The sequence below is a fragment of the Thunnus maccoyii genome, chromosome 13 (assembly GCF_910596095.1).
Source record: "Thunnus maccoyii chromosome 13, fThuMac1.1, whole genome shotgun sequence".
In the NCBI taxonomy this organism is placed as follows: domain Eukaryota; kingdom Metazoa; phylum Chordata; class Actinopteri; order Scombriformes; family Scombridae; genus Thunnus; species Thunnus maccoyii.
In genome coordinates, this window is record NC_056545.1 from 14,654,482 (window position 1) to 14,671,159 (window position 16,678).

Genomic DNA, 16,678 nt, shown 5'->3' on the forward strand with positions numbered 1-16,678 from the left:
CTTTCTAGCATGCTAGCAGCTCTGTGAGGCTGCAGTGCTTTGAGCTAAATGATATCTTTAGTCTGCTAACATGCTCACAAGGAAAATGCTAACATGCTAATGTTTAGCAGGTAAAATGTTTTGCGCATGCTCACTCACTGACATGACTTTACTGGGAAATTAATGGAATGGAGCCATGGTTAGTGTCATTATTTACACCTGTGCCTTTCCTGCTTTGACAAGTCAAAAAGTCTGCTGTGAAAATGGTCTATTGATAATAAACCAAAGTTTTGAACAAATTTTGACCTGATAATGACGCTAGATGAAACGTTAAAGGGTTGCAATTCATCAGAGGGGGCCATGAGTGTATGTACCAAATTTCATAGCAATCCATCCAAAAGCTGGTGAGACATTTCACTCAAAACACTTAAAAAATGTGAGGAAAATACATTTTTACTTTTAGAAATATGATTATGCTTTTCTTTTTTTTAATTCCTTGAGTTGAAAGTAAGGTTGCATTTTTTTCTCTCAGAAATGAATTAATGTGTGAAATATAGACTGTACAGAGTGCATTAGCCGTAGTGTTGCCTCAAGTTGTTCTCTAATATCTGCTAAAAGTGCAAGGTCCTTGTGAATTCTTTTTTCTTAAAGGTGCAGTGTGTAAGATTTAGTGGCATCTAGTGGAATGGACTTAGCAGAAATGGAATATAATATTCATAAGTATGTTTAAATTTGTATATAATCACCTGAAAATAAGAATCGTTGTGTTTTTGTTACCTTAGAATGAGCCCTTCATGTCTACACGAGGAGTGGGTCCTCTTCCATGGAGCCCACCATGTTTCTACAGCAGCCCAGAACAGACAAACCAAACACTGGTTTTAGAGAGGGCCTTTCGCATTTTTCGCAGCCAACGTAGGTACTCCTACACGCTTAGAGGGGAGAGGTATTCAGTTTGTTTCTATCTGCAACCTCACCGCTAGATGCCTCTAAATCCTACACACTGCACCTTTAAATAACTGGTCATTCATTTGGTTTCTCAATATAGTATAGTAACCAGTACAATGACTACAATTACTGCTACTTCTAATACTATGAAGAGAAAGAAGGACAAGAAGCAGAAGAAGAAGGTTGTGTTAGGAGAAAAATATAGTCTTTGGTTCAGATCATTTAGGGGAAGCAGCCCTGAATGCCAAATCCTCATTCTCTGTCTCCCTCTCTGTCTCCCTCTCTCCTGTCTGATTTGTAGGTCATGTGTGAGTATCAGAAATAAACTGAGAGAGTGGGTGAGCAACTGACTTTTCCCCTCTAGTGGCGAGCCTGGGGAAAGGCCTGTCAAATCCACTTAGGAAAAAATATGAATGTCCATTTATCCCCGATCATTTGTGCATGGAGGCAGTGACCCAGTTGGAATTCAGTTTCAGATTTCAGTTTTCCAAATTTCATATTTTATTCACGAGCAAGTCTGATATAGTTAAATGTGAATGAGAGGCTAATGCTATGAGTATGTGGAAGTTGTGCACGATCACCCAGTCTGATTTCAATCTGCCACTGTGCAGCTCTCAGCAGAATAAAAAAAGCAGACTGAATCAGTATGCAGATATTCATGTGATATCACAGAGTAATTTTAACTTCATATGAAAAGCAAATGCTTTTAAAATGGTCTCAAAAGTTTAGATTGATTTTCACAAATGCATGACCTTTCTGTCCAGTTGCCTGTGTCATAAAAGATTAACTATATAAATCATAAATAAATTGAAAAAACTCATGTGTATTTGTTTATGGGGTATATGCACAAGCATCACATCAGTTCCTCATATACGTGATGTTGGGTAAACTATCCCATTAAAAGACCACAAAGATCAGTCACCTCTCACACACTGTCAGCTAGTTTGATGTAGAAGAAGGAATCCTTTTTTAAAAAATCCATTAAATACCAAACTTCAAAAATAAGGTAAATAAGGGTAAAATTGCCAGTATTCATCATAAATGGAAGTCTTACTATTTCATCATAAGAAGAGTACTTTGACAACATCCATACTGTTCAAAAAGTCAAAGAATTAGTAGAAAATATTGATTGATGAAGACAAAGGACCAATGAAATATGAATATGAAATAACCCCACACTGTCCAAAATTAGATAATTACTTGTAGATATTAAATATAAAGCCGAACTTGTTTTTTCATTTGCACAATATCAAAAAAGAAGATAAAATATAAAATGTAAGATTAAAAAGATATAGCTGATTAAAACAAAATGAAATATTCAGACAAGAATAAGAGATGTGCAAGCAGAGACAAAAAGCCAAAAGGTTCACATGTTGCTCCCTTAAAAGAGAAATCTTATTGTCACAACATCATCATAATTCAGAAGCAAAAAATCTACAACCAACATTCATGCGCTCATCTGTGCAAACTAGAATCTACAATACTGTAAAACACCTGGGGATAAGTTTACAAAATTATTAGGGATTGAATTCCAGATTTGAGGAACCCAATTGGGCATTTGAAGTTCATGAAAATGCAGGTCGAAGCTGATGACTGTTAGTTATGAATATACTGAAATAATCATTAAATATACTGAAATAATCTGGAAATATACTGAAGTAGTCTAAAATTAAGCATATAGCTGTGAACATATGCAAATGCTGCTAGTGAAACTAAAGCAATGTTGTATCAGCTGTAACCACAGTAAACGCCAACCTTCACTCACACACACACAATATGCAACATACTGTAAATATCTGCACATGAATATGGGACAATCAGCGTTAAGTGAAGAAGGAAAATCTACTTGATTGAAATTCAGACATTTCCTCTGTTCAATTAACACTTCCAATGTTAATTAACATAAATCAATATGTTCGATGCATCAATAACAGCGCTCATCAACTGTACATAGTAGTGGTTTTTTTCACACATGCGATCCCACCAACACCATCACACTCTCACGCACATGCACACAATAAACATATGTTTAGAAAAATTATTATCAGGCTCAATATTTCACAGTTTTGGCTTGTCAATAATCCAACACAAAAGCTGTGACAATATATTTGGGAAACAATACCCCTGGGCGGAAAAAAAAAAAAAAAAAATTGAATCAAGCTCTATGGTGTTCTGTATGCCACCACCGTTTCATTTTTTTCCATTAAAAAAAATAAACAGGGAAATCTCTGAGCCTGTGGGGCGAGTGTGTGGGTGTGAAAGAGAAAAAAAAAAGACGACAGAGAGAGAGAGATAGGGAGAGAAAGGGGAATAGAAGGAGACAAAGAGAGGGGAGTTTGGGAGGGAAGAGGTGGCATTTAAAATGAAGAGGACACCGGGGATAGTTTCCAATGCGCCTCAGCGGGCTCTCTCTCTCTCTTGAGATGGGGAGTGACTTAACATTTCAGTCTCACATGAAACACAGACACACTGACACATATGCACACATTCACACTGACGCTCATAAGAAAGCCTCGTTTGGCTCAGGAGAGACAGATAGGTTTTCTCTTGAGGTGAAGGGAAGAGAAATGGAGTTCAGTGTTGAATTTCATAATGATCAGGGGAATGTTTTCTCTACTGCAAATAAAGCCACACACTTGGGCAGCTTAACTGTGTTTGTGTGTGTCTGTGTGAGGTTTAATTTGACTGCATTTTTATCATGGGAGCTTTTCAGTGCTTGCTTTTATGTTTGTTGTGTGTGTGCAAGGTTACAGATTTAAAATTCATAGAAATCACCAAACCATTCTGTACCTATTTGCTTATTTAGTGCATCTATACATAAAACATGACAGATCAGCCCTTTCATTTCCTCTATTTCCCCACATTCAATCTAACTTCTAGCAAATATGGGTGACATCCAAATGGATATCATGGTGTAAATAGAGATTTGAAACTATGACATTTACTCAACTGTGTAACAGACATGAGTGGACATCCACCTGGTCATTTTTTAAATTTCACCTTGTACATATTGAGTTCATGCTTCAGTTGCTGTCTAACCATCATTTTATATGTCCACCCATCCGTTGACAACCCATTATAACTATCATGTATGTGGAACATGTGAAGTGACACCACTGAAATGGTTATTTACACAAGTATAAGCGTATGTAAAATAGTTGCACAGCAATTTAACAGGATTATACACGATAAAGTCAAAAATATGTGGACACCATTTTTAGCGATTTTGTTGTGGATCTGATCGACAACTTTCAAACCTGAATTTATAAATGTATTAATTTTTCATGAACGACTGTTATCCATTATGGCTTGTTATTATGACAGTTATATTTGTAGCCATTGTTTCTAGAAGTAGCAGTAAGGTATTGTTGCATGCAAAGTGTTTTTTTTAGAGGGTCCTGTCCTTTGACATTGGACGGGACAAGCAATTTAGAGGATGTCATGAAGAGTCCTAAAAGAGTTTGTATCCTGTGTCTCCACCATGTGGACATCTGCTTTTTACTGCATACTGCATTTATTCTGAGAGAAGTGACATGATACATTATGATACTCATTTTGTTCCATTTTTGTGTCCTTCAGTAGGAAATGATGGTGAAGGAATACTGTAAGGCTGCAACTAATGATTATTTTCATTATCGATTAATCTGGCGATTCTCAATTAATAAATTAGTCATTGGGTTTATAAAATGTCCAAAAAATGTGGATCACTGTTTCCCAAAGCCTGACGTGACTTCCTCAAGGGTCTTGTTTTGTCCCAACCAACAGTCAACAACCCAAAGATATTTAGTTCACTATCATAGAAAACTAAATAAACCAGAAGATATTCACATTTGCTAAGCTGGAATCGGAGAATTTGGACATTTTTATTAGAAAAATGTCTCAAAATGATTAATCAATTATCAACATAGTATAATAATTAATTTTCTGTTGATCAACTGATTGTTGCAGCTCTAGACTACTGTCACATTATTGATACATTACTTGCATAAAGTTAACGGCAGTGATATTAAACTTTATTTATGGCTTTGATTGATCACCGTGTTCCATGTGTTTCTCTGTATCTTTTTACATACTGCGTAGGCCGACACCTACATTAACATTTCAATTATTTTTACGAAAACATACTTATAAGTGTCCTTCCCTAACATCAGAATCAATTTATGGATGTTTATTTTATTATTATATTTATTCTTGGACAGTGTTAGTTGCTTTGTTTGTGGTAAAAAAAAAAAAAAAAAGCTTTTCAGTGGTAAAAGATATCACACAGCGATACTGTGAGAGTCCACAGGAGGGCGCCAGAGTTTGTGGCGACTCCATAATAAACCAAATACATTAACAAAACACGCAATTTAAAACACACTGCGGCTGGATTCAGATAGCTGGACAGTGGATACAACACCGCGACAAGTTCGTCTCTTTCAGCTTTGAGGAATGCATAAAAACTGAAGGTAAACATATGGTGCTGTTTAACCACAATTCACTTGGAAGTTTAAATCATTTAACCTCATACAAACTCTGCGTTAAACGGTAAAATGTTTGTTTTTTTATTTTAAGAATGACGGACGGGACAGAAAGAGTTAACGTTAGCTAGCAGCTAAAGCATTAGCAAACCTCAGCTAGCTACTTCAATGTTGACGTCTAACTTTTATGTTTCATAGTTTTGTCTTAAAACGAGTGAAACTTTTTCAATCTCTTAGATTTGCCAAAGCACTTAAGATTGCCAACTTTGTCAATAGGGAAGTTAAACTAACCGCTCACCTGTCTTCGAGGTTGTATTGTTCGTCTTCGCTGGGTGCTTGATAGACTTAGTTTAGTTTAGTTGGCTTGACTTTAACGTTAAATTGATTATTATTGATTAACAAGTAACTGCAAAACAACAAAAATCGCTGTCTGTTTTCTACTATGACAGTAAGTCAAATGTAGGGCTAAAATTAATTATTTTCATTATAAGTTAGATTAACCTGTCAGTTGTTTCCTCGATAAGCTTAGGCCTAATGGTGGTTGGCTAATAATGACAGAAAGTAGTGACAAATGTCTTATTCATTTATTTTTATTTTAATTGAAACTTTATGTATAGTAACACATTCCATTTCATCATTTATTTGTATTTTTGTAAGTCATTTGTCTTGTGTTTGTTGTATTTATGCTTTGTATATTTTACACTTGGAAATGAGAGCTTTTCTCTCAAGTGGTTTAATAACTCTATCTATCTATCTATCTATCTATCTATCTATCTATCTATCCAAAGTCCAAATGTGAACCATTGTGAATTGAAATTATAATCTGAAATACAATTGAAATACAAAATCGACAGATAATGCCAATAAAATAAACAATAATAAAAGTAGACTACTCTATATGTTTTCAAAAATGCAATTATAATAATCAAATGTACATGTACTCTTTTTGTTTTAAAGAGATTTTAGAGTTCAAAAAATATGTGAAATCATGATGGAACAGAGAACAATTGTAATTTCTTTGAAAAACTGAAAAAAATTGTGAATAAGATTATACCCGTTATAATCATCATGTTAATAAAATCAATTTTAGGGTCTTTACATTCAAAATATATTATAACTTCTGTAACAGAAAGTTTAAAATTATGTCTATGATAGAAATGACAACTAAAATCTGACCAATCTGGCAACTAAGTTACAATTGGGAAAAGAAATTATTTATTTTCATTTTTACAAAAAGTACAGTTAGCATCTACATCAGCAAAATGTGAAACAAAAACATTAGTGGGATATTTGTCATGTAGGCTTTTTAAATGTATTTCTCTATCCCAGTGTTTTTCCATCCCTGTCCTGCTGCATCCCTGCCCTGCATGTTTTAGATGTTTCTCTGCTTCAACACCCCTGATTCAAACAAATGGGTCGTTATCAGGCTTCTGCAGAGCTTGATGAGGAGCTGATCACTTGAATCAGGTGTGTTGAGAGAGGAAAACATCTAAAACATGCAGACCATCTGGAATAGCTTTAAAAACAATAGCAAATTCTCAATATGTGGCAAGAAAGCTATAAATCATCAGAAATTCATTGTACATCATAATTTAAGCCCGAGATGACGTCTTCAGATGTCTTTTTTTGTCTGACCAACAACAGTACAGTGATATGTAACATAGAAAAACAGCAAATCATAAGAACTGAGCAACCACAGAATGGCTGAAAAAGGGATTTAAACAAGTAATCAATCACCAGAAAAGTTAACCATTAGTTTTTTGTTGATTTACTAACCGATTTATCCACTAATGGTGTCAACTCCAGGTAAATGTGTACTGGCTACAAGTAAGTTTGCTAGCAACAGGCATCATGAATATTACATTGCAGTTAACACTTGGTAAAAATAGGCAAAAATTATTATTATTGAATGATTATTATGACAAGCTGTCTTGTCAAAGCAGGATCAAACCAGCACACTGATGTCCACAACCAAATACATCAAGAGAAAAGTTCAGTGCATCACTCATTTTATCAGGGTTCATGTATGGAAACAATGAGTCCAATGAAGACAAAATTACTGACCTTTTGTAGAAATTCAAGTTGTTGAAAATAATCCATTTCAGATTTAAACAAATATTACTTATTATTAAGTTACTTGAACATTTGCATCATGTAATTTTATTAGTATTACTGTAAATAAAGTCAGTCATGTCAGATGCTACTTTAAAGAAACAAACAAATGTGGTTTCCTCACTAGTAACAGAACAGTTCTTATTGTAAGAAGTTATCAGATGACGGCACCATGAAATAGAAATAATGAGCAAAATTAGGGCTAGTGGCTCCTAAACAAAACAAAAATAGGAAATTCCGGCACAGTTGTGAAAGGAGCCAATCTATTGATTATATTGGCACAGTTAAAAAGTGCGCTCACACTAACCTAATTTCTTGTTTTTATAGGGTGCTTGAAAAGCATGGCGGATCAAGACGCATTTAAATCCAGTCCAAGAAGAGGTGCTGCTAGTTTTCATTCTCTGCCAGACTTTGAGCCAAGCTCACACCTCTCACATCCCCGGGTCCAGTTGACAGATGATGCTTTAAGTTGTAACAGCGCCGCTACTTCGCTGAGGTAATGGAAAAGGTGTCGGAGTTGTATGTACGGTTATAGTAATACTACCAGAACAGCCAGCTGCTTACTAATTGTACACTTGTCTAGATTAATGATTGGACATTTATGTCTTCCCAGTACCTGCACATCCTGCCTTTACCCATGACAGTGTTTGGACAGACCAGTTCCAGACCAAGTCATAACTGTGTCTTTGTCAGAGATATTTGACTTTTACGTTACGTTGTGGCAGCTTGTTACTGAGGTTTCAGAACGGATAGGTGAGGAGCCTGCTGGCAGTGTGTGTGTGTGGGCGCACACACTGTCAGTTACCAAAGCTCATTAATAAGTGCACCCATAGTTTCAGGACAGTGAACAGCCCAGCGGCTCATCTGGTTGTGATACATTTCATGTACTTGCTTTGAATCTGATCTAAACCTTTGTTGCTGTTGTCAGTCATCCGCTTTTTGCATTTTTTTCTTCTATTTTAACATTAATAGAAAATCTACCTTTAATGGTAGGCCAAAGTATCCCCCCAAAAAAATCTTTGTCAGCTGAATACCTGAAATGTAAATTAAGCTCTTTGATCTCATTTGTGAGTCCACAGGCCATTCCATAACACTTCTACTGAAACATGCAGGTTGGAAAAAGGGTTTATTAGACACTGGTGAACCTTGTAATGATGCCTTGCTCTTGAACCTCACCCTCCAGCCCTAAACCTCCTTCCCTGCTCCTTGCAGACATTTTGAGTGACCAGCTGCTCAGTTAAATCTGTTCCTGTTACCCTAATAGGAAAAATCTGTCTGCTTCCGGAGACCATGATCAAGTAAAAGAAGTTTTACCCTCTGAAGGAGGTGACAGACTCAGAATTGAGAGAGCTTCAATCCCCAAACTCAAAGATAAACTTGACTGTGGAGACATCCTAGTGGGAGCTGAGGTAAATAAATGGAAAGAGGTAATGTCAGGTGCTTGTTGCATACCGTAGCAAAGGCAAAATGTAGAATATGTTAGGTTATCACAGAAGATGAGATGCTGTCAGCATCTGTCAGACTCAGCTTATCTCCTCCAGTAACCTATTTCCTGGGGGGGAAAACCTTCTCTGCTTTTATTTGGAAGGCATCCTTGACGGACAACCTGAAATGATGTGGGAATAAATGACGGTATTCATTCATTTTTTAAAATCTGACATCATCGAAGTGAAATCTGAACATTTGTGTTACTTAATCTGCAGCCACCTTGTCACTTAAACATTGATCATTTATATCCCATGTTCACAGCTTATCTTGCACATTACATCATCCTTCTCGTCTCATGTGAACATGTGCAAGCACATGTAAGCAGTTTGCTCACATCTGCCGACAAAGTCATGACCACAGCATGAATTCCTAAATTAACATGAGAGAAGAAGATTACAGATTAATTAGAGGAGAAACTCATGATCCCAATTTTTAGTAGAGTGATTTTGGTTTTCACAGGATGAAGACTCAAATGACGATGCAGCTGTCCTCTCTCTCTCTGGTATGTCACCTGCCGAAAGCGTACTCTCTGATGAAGAGCTCCTCCTGGACCAGAAAAAGGACATCGACTGGAGCACAAAGACTGAATGTGCAGTAATAGTAGTCGCACTACACGTGTGATGTCAGCAGGGAAAGGGCATACAATATCTAATCATGATGTAGACATTCCTAAAATCAGATCTGCCAGTTTGACTGTTGCCACAATGTCTCAGTGTAGCGCTGTTCATAACATGCAGGGAGGAACGCATGTGGCACAGACGAACATCAGAATAATGATGCATGTGCTCTGCAGCTAGTCCTGAACGGTGCTGCCCATCTCTTGTTCAACCTACCTAAGTTTTCCCATAACCTCCTCACTTCTCCAGTCAGCACACTGCCTCCCTGTTGCCATTTGTCACCGTCCATCTTCCATTACAGACTGGAAGTTATTTTATCAAACCTCAATACCTCATGCTAACGCTTATTGCTCATTTAAAAAACAAAAAACAAAAAAAAAAACAGGCTTTTGTTTGTGTGGAGTTTTAAAGCACTTATTGTAAATAAGATACAACACGCTCAACTCACAATTAGACCTTGAAGACTGGGTTTTTAATATTGCCATACGGACTTTGCGAGCAAGACGCCCTTCTTCAGCATGTATTCTGGCAATTTCTTGGCAGAATACATGATATATATATATATATATATATATATATATATATATATATATATATATATATATATATATATATACATACACATATATACATACACACAGCATATGGGAAAAAACTAGATGAAAATATGCTTTGAGTGACTCTTTGTTAAGATTTACAATTACAATTAATTGGGTATTCAGACTGAAATCAGCCTTGTGTTAAGACAATGGGATGCATTATGAGGGGAGGTGGGGTGTTGCTCTGGGTACCAGAGAGACTTTGAAGGTACATTTACTGCAATTGTAGGATATAAAATGTTCAAGGCAAGCATTACTACTCATCACTAGCATTTGAAGGACATAATAAGGATTGGTGATGTCCAAAATACTCTCCATCGCTGATTATATAGCTGTCTTTTGGTTTTATTTTTTCCTGTCTTCCAGTTTGGCGTACTGACTGGCACAAGAATCACATGGCGGCAATAAGCAGTGAGAAGTTTGACAGCCTCCTGAAGATGTGTCCTGATTTCCAAGGCTGTAAGAGCCACATGGCAGCATTTGTCTTGATAAGAGGTGAGCTCCTTATTTGACCTTAGATTTATTAAAAGACCAGTTTATATCCTTTATTTTTCAATGAAACAGCTCTTAATTCTTCATTTTAAGTGCTTATTTTGTCATTAATGACTAGTAGTGTTTTGGGTCTAAATGTTTAACTCAATATAAGCATGATATTACTTTAACGCAGGTGCAGATAAAGAATATAAATGTGACACTGACATACAGTATGAAAAAATAGTCTTTCATTTAACAGTAAAACTACTTTAAGAGAATTTGAGAGAACTATTAAAAGGTAAAAGGTTGACTTAAGGACAATTAACAGTATTGTAAAAAAGTGAATACATTTCTGTTTATATCCATTCACTTAGAAACAAAACTACATTTATCCTCGTGCTCAAGTTCTGGACATGATTTTGACATTTCAATGCTGAAGAGCTGATATTTTCTTTTTTATTTAAGTAAATCTGTCAATCTGATCCATCATAACCTACAGATTCAAGTTCAAATTCGCTTTATTGGCATAAACAACACAACAACAATATTGCCAAAGCATCAAAAGTCAATGAAACAAAATAGCATTTAAATAACATTAAGATTGACATATATTATATTATAGTATATTAATGTATCTGTGTGTGTGTGTGTGTGTGTGTGTATATATATATATATATATACACAGTATATCCTATAGGTTGCAGCATGTTAATTCATATTGGGCAATGAAATCTGTCTCCTTCTCCTAGAAGTATTTTTAATTTTAGAGGTCATTAAGCTCTTTTGAAATCTGTCCTTTTAGTCACAAGCTATGGTTTGAATGGAGAATGAGGAGAATGGCATATGAAGTGCACTCAAACGGTATTTCACGCTTGCTAGCTTCTCTGTCTTTTATATTCTGCCCAGGCTTTTAAAGAGTTTTGTTTCAATCTTATCTCTGTCATTCTGTCTCAAGGAGTTGTCATTAACTAAAGCGACAAAGCTAATAATAAATTGGAAAGAAAAATATCTTCATATCCTCCCTAGAAGTGTTAGACACAGCTGGTCGTCCATGTGAGCATTACAAGGTGGTGGCGTTTGGAGCAGGCCGTTTAAGCTGCAACAAGTGGCTTTGCTACAATGGGACGATGGTCCATGACTGCCACGCCATCATCATCGCCAGACGGTCTCTTCTAAGGTACAAACCGCTGATATGGCTTCCTGAGAGGATGAAGAACTTAGCCATGTGAAGCTCAATATTAATATTGGAAGTGTTAAAGCGTTTCCTAATTTACTAAATCTTAACTTTAAACATAAAATGTATAAATATAGCTTTTTCTTGGCTGTGATTTTGTATGTTATTGCTTCCTGCTTTCTTTTATTTGTCCTTGTTTGTGAAGCACTTTGTAACAGTAGTTTTGAAAGGTACTATATAAATTAAGTTGTTATTATTATTATTATTATTATTGTTGTTAGAGTGCATGCAGTCTGGATCGTCTCGCTCGCTTTCTTGCACCCGATGATGGTGCTTCTGGTGCATTGAAAGTACTGGTGCGGCTCAAAGTGAAATTGGTATTTTCTGCCTGTGTTCAGGTTTCTGTACAAACAGCTTCTGCTGTTCTTTGATGCTGATCCAAAGGCCAAGGAGAACTGTATATTTGAGAGCAGTGCAGACAGCCACCAGCTTCAACTCAAATCCAAGATCAGCCTGCATCTCTACACCAATCAGTGTCCTGAAGGAGCAGCTAAGAATTTCTACTTCAAGTACCCTTCTTTTGATTGTTTCAATATCCATATTAGAATAGTATCTTAACGAGTAAAAAAACAATGTAATATCCTGTTTAGGGGCTCTGCGAACAACACATGGACTTCTATGAAGCTGCAGTATCATGCCAAGAGCCTGCTGGTCCCTGTAGCCTACCTTGACCCGAGTTTCTGGGGTGCCAAAGTCTGCTGCATGTCTGGTAGTGACAAGTTGTGTTGCTGGACTGTCACTGGGGTCCAGGGTGCATTACTGAGCCACTTCATCCAGCCAGTCTACATCACCAGCATGGTGCTAGGTAAAGAGCCTCAAAGCAATTGTTAAACATTTTGGGAAACATGTGTACTTGCTTCATTGTGGAGAGTTTTATGAGAAGGCAAATAAGACTCTCATATCTGTACGCTAAATATGAAACGTTTAAAGCCAGCAGCTTTTTGGAGTTTTCATGTGTTGTTTTTACATTTTTTTATGGATCAAACAAACTAGATGTAACATTTTAGTTAGTAAGCTTTAGAGGTGCTGGCAGGTGTTTTTTTTTTTTTATCTTTGGAGACAGCCAGTCTAGCTGTTTCCCCATTTCCAGATTTTGTGTTAAGACAAGCTAACAGGCTGCTGGTTGTAGCTTCATATGTAGTGTACAGATGTGAATGGTATGGATCTCCTCAACCAACGCTCTGCAAGACAGCGAATGACCATATTTCCTAAAATGTCAAACTGTTCCTTTAATTCCTGTTGGAAATAAATAACACAATACAATTACCTTTTAAGGTGGTGTTTTGGTAACACTGTAAAGCTTGGTATTTTACATCCAGATGGTATAATTTCCAATGTTGTCATAAATAGTGAGTGGGATGTTTTTGAAATTGGTAAACTGAAGGTGTTGGGCTGATATGATATGATATAATATGACATACTTGATGTCATGGGAGGTCTTCTCAGTATGTAATGTTACATAGTTGATTGTCATTCACCTCTGTGTTACTGATATTGTCGTGTTTATTTAGGGGGCCAGAAGCTCTTAAATGAGGGAGTCTCTGATATCACCAACAAGCGACTGGGTGATGGATGGGAGGACTTACTGCCGCCATCCTACAAGAAACACAACATCTTCTTTCTCTGTGGTGACCAAGTGGGGCCTGTTGTGACCTCCCCACGGCATGATGACCTCAGCATCAACTGGTGCCACGGAGACAAGGATATTGAAGTTCTGGACAGTACCAAGGGCTTCATCATTGACGGGTAAGAAGCAGACACATCGTACAAGAAATAAATCTTCTGCACGCTTCCTTGCAAACTGCATGAACTTGTGCAGTAACTTGTCCCTGCATCAAAAACGTGGGACCAGTATGGCGTCCTGTACTCTTCTTGAAGAGAGTCTTGACCTGACTACAGCTTACCCGATTTACACTCCTGCAGCCAGTTCCAGGGATAGAGTAGTACTGCTGGCAGACTCTGCAGTTCGTTTGTTTGACAGCCTCAGTGAGGCCTGGGGATCCTGCCATCTTTTGGCTTTGTAGCTGCAGACAACTGCTGATGTCCAGTAGCTAGTGTGACACAGACGTGGCTCTCACTGGAGGCTGTATTGTCCTTGAGCAGAGATTACAGACACAAATAGATTTGTGATCCTGCTTGGCGCTCGCAGTGTTGCTGAGTATTTCAGCTTTTGTCCTGCAACATGAACTATTAGTTTTAGGTGACACCATGGTTTAAGGTGTCAGCGTGAGCTCTGCAGCACCTTTCAAACAATCTATAAATAAACAAAGAAAAATAGGCTCCTGGAAAAAGGAGAGAGACAATTTCAGGGAAAGAATACAGTACATGAAGTGTGCAGGGGGAGGTGAAGATGAACTGAAAGGAGGTAAAAACAGCTACTGGAAGAAAAAAAAATCAAATTATAGTGTGAAACAAAAGGATATGCTGCTTAGTGTCACATGAGACTTCTTTAATTTAGTGATGTAGAAATAGCATGCCAATTAGTCCTAGCTTCTTTATGCTCTGGTTTTCAGTGCTAAAGCAGTTAATTGTTTCCTAAAAACTTCGGCTTTTAACCAAATCTCTTGAATTCTGCCAAGAAGAATCTGTTATATATGAATTGTGAATAATAATCAAAAGCCAAAGGAAGTTTTGAGTAGGCTGAGGAATAGAACGGGCTATAGTCATTGTAGTCGTCTTGAAACGGACCTTTTTAAATGATTTGATATCAGTTATCCTGCACAACCATCTGCTAATGTCAGCTTCTAATAATGCTTTCATTCTCAATACCACCCCCACGGTCAACACTGAGCCTGTCACCACTGATGCACGTCTCAGGGTTCCACTCCAGGGTTTCCCACAGGAAATTGGGTAGTGGTGGCGATAAGTGCTGCCTGTGGGGAAACCCTGCCTTCTCTCACTCAAACAGACCACACTGATTTTTGGTGTAACAGTAGGGCTGTCGCATAGAAGGAATTTCCTCTGCGGTGATTAAGGGTAGCTCAGCAGTGCAGTATGCGGTATTATTGCAGTAGATTTCTAAATGCTCAGGGCACAGCATAAATCATTCCAATCACGTTTGTAAATCGGCAATACGCCATTTTGTAACCGACGTTGGTTTGCGCATGTCCACCACCTAGTAACACAGCTTGTGATTGGAGAGGAGAGGGTCAACAGCTGAGTTTGATAAATAAGTACATAAAACATTGAATAATAACTTTTATTATATTTCAAAAGCGTGCAAAAATAAGTGTTTCCTTGATGGATTACCAAACCCCTGGATGGACTATAAGAATAAGTGACAGCTTGTTGTAATGGAGAGATATTATTAAAAGTAACAAATAAGTGCTTTTACGATCGTAGATGACTGATGCGACCCCAGAGGGTTAACATTCAATACACACACATTACAGTGTAAAACAAGAAGGGCCTAGCCTCATGAAAAAAAGAAGAAACATGAACATAGCGGTTGTGGTGGTTGCTTGCCATCCCCTACGGATGGCTTGTCCATAGTGCAGTATTGCAATATTGCGACAGCCCTATGAAACAGTGTAAAAAATTGTTTGCCCAAACAGTAGAGACAGCATCCTCCAAAACATTGTCAAGTACAAGTTACTAAAATGACCAGGTGTCACTAAATACCGTGCTGAAGTAAACAAACATTTACAATATTTGGTCTTTTGAGGAAATACTTGTAGGCACGCTATCCATCGAAGTCCCTCGCTGCTGCTAGCTAACTGTATCTTTATGGTACATTGGTGGTTTTAAAAGGTTACACACACTGCAAAGCAAGTCTATATCTTCAGCAGCCAAGAAGGTGCCGTTATTTCACTGGGCAACTAACTCAAATTGACTTGCTTGTAGCACAGATTTTTTTAATGGATTTGAGCTGGATACAACATACCCTCAAATGATGTCCATATCTCAAGTAAGGACATACACAACAGACATACATTGAACAACATGGAAGGTTATCAGTGCAGAATTCAAACATTTCTAAAAAGCACTTTGTGGTGTTTGGAAAAAACATTTAATGTATTTATTAGATGTTTAAAGACACAAACAATGTGTATTTTGGTGAGAAATGTTTTAAAATAGTATAAATGAAGTAATCAATGTATGTAAATGGAAACATCCATCATTGTAATGTTATTTATTGTGCACTTTATTACTTTTTCTGTTATTTTCCAGCTCTCCATCTGTGAGTGGGCCTGGTTTCTCCAGCAGACTTTGCAAGAGAGCCCTCTACAGTTCTTTCCGCCTAGTTGCACAGCTGGGTGGGCATAGCTATCTGCTGGATCTTCCCACTTACCACAGCATCAAGGTGTATGTCAGCTACAGATGCAAAACTATGAAGTGTGGCTATGGTGAATGTGCAGTGCATGCTGCAAATGCTCAAGTGTTTTGTAACAGTGCTTCAATGCAGTTCTTCATCAAATATGATGCATGATGTTGTAAATGGTTTGTTTTCTTACAGGTGGAAGCCGTCGTCTACCAGACGGTCAAAGATCTGGTCAAGCAACAGTTTCTGAGCGAACAAGCGGGTCCCTGGAATTCTAAAAAGCTTGTGGACTGCTTTAGCGCTTGAACGTCCTCCCAGAAGGGCCACTTAGAGGGCCAAGTTGCTGTTTAGATTTTGTTTGCTGTTGTTCTGTGCAGTGCACTTCGCTAGTTACACTTAACAGTAATTCTAGTTTTGTTTTATTTAAAATGTCGGTGTTGTTTTCAGTTTGTGTAGGTGTTTGAGAAAAATAAACGAGACCCTACTGTTATGCACCATAGTGAAGTAGT

General features: G+C 37.4%; 1 protein-coding gene across 2 annotated transcripts; it reads left to right on the plus strand.

Annotated features, from left to right (window-relative positions):
• The first annotated feature begins 5,267 nt into the window (after positions 1-5,267).
• Positions 5,268-16,668, plus strand: adad2 (adenosine deaminase domain containing 2). 2 transcript variants are annotated; one of them, XM_042432169.1, is made up of 11 exons: positions 5,268-5,372; positions 7,824-7,992; positions 8,761-8,905; positions 9,444-9,573; positions 10,567-10,695; positions 11,701-11,851; positions 12,247-12,417; positions 12,499-12,713; positions 13,420-13,654; positions 16,079-16,211; positions 16,365-16,668. In XM_042432169.1, exons 2-11 carry the CDS (start codon positions 7,838-7,840, stop codon positions 16,473-16,475), a joined length of 1,575 nt encoding a protein of 524 aa, XP_042288103.1. In that variant the 5' UTR covers positions 5,268-5,372; positions 7,824-7,837; the 3' UTR covers positions 16,476-16,668. The 2 variants fall into 2 exon arrangements, with proteins under 2 accessions (XP_042288103.1, XP_042288104.1); XM_042432170.1 differs by having other exon boundaries at positions 11,704-11,851.
• Positions 16,669-16,678: the final 10 nt, after the last annotated feature.

Coding starts and splice junctions, on each gene's coding strand:
- adad2 (XM_042432169.1), top strand. CDS start 7,838: ATGGCGGATCAAGACGCATTTAAATCCAGTCCAAGAAGAGGTGCTGCT. Junction 11,852..12,246: donor GCCAGACGGTCTCTTCTAAG/GTACAAACCGCT, acceptor GCCTGTGTTCAG/GTTTCTGTACAAACAGCTTC. Junction 13,655..16,078: donor AAGGGCTTCATCATTGACGG/GTAAGAAGCAGA, acceptor GTTATTTTCCAG/CTCTCCATCTGTGAGTGGGC.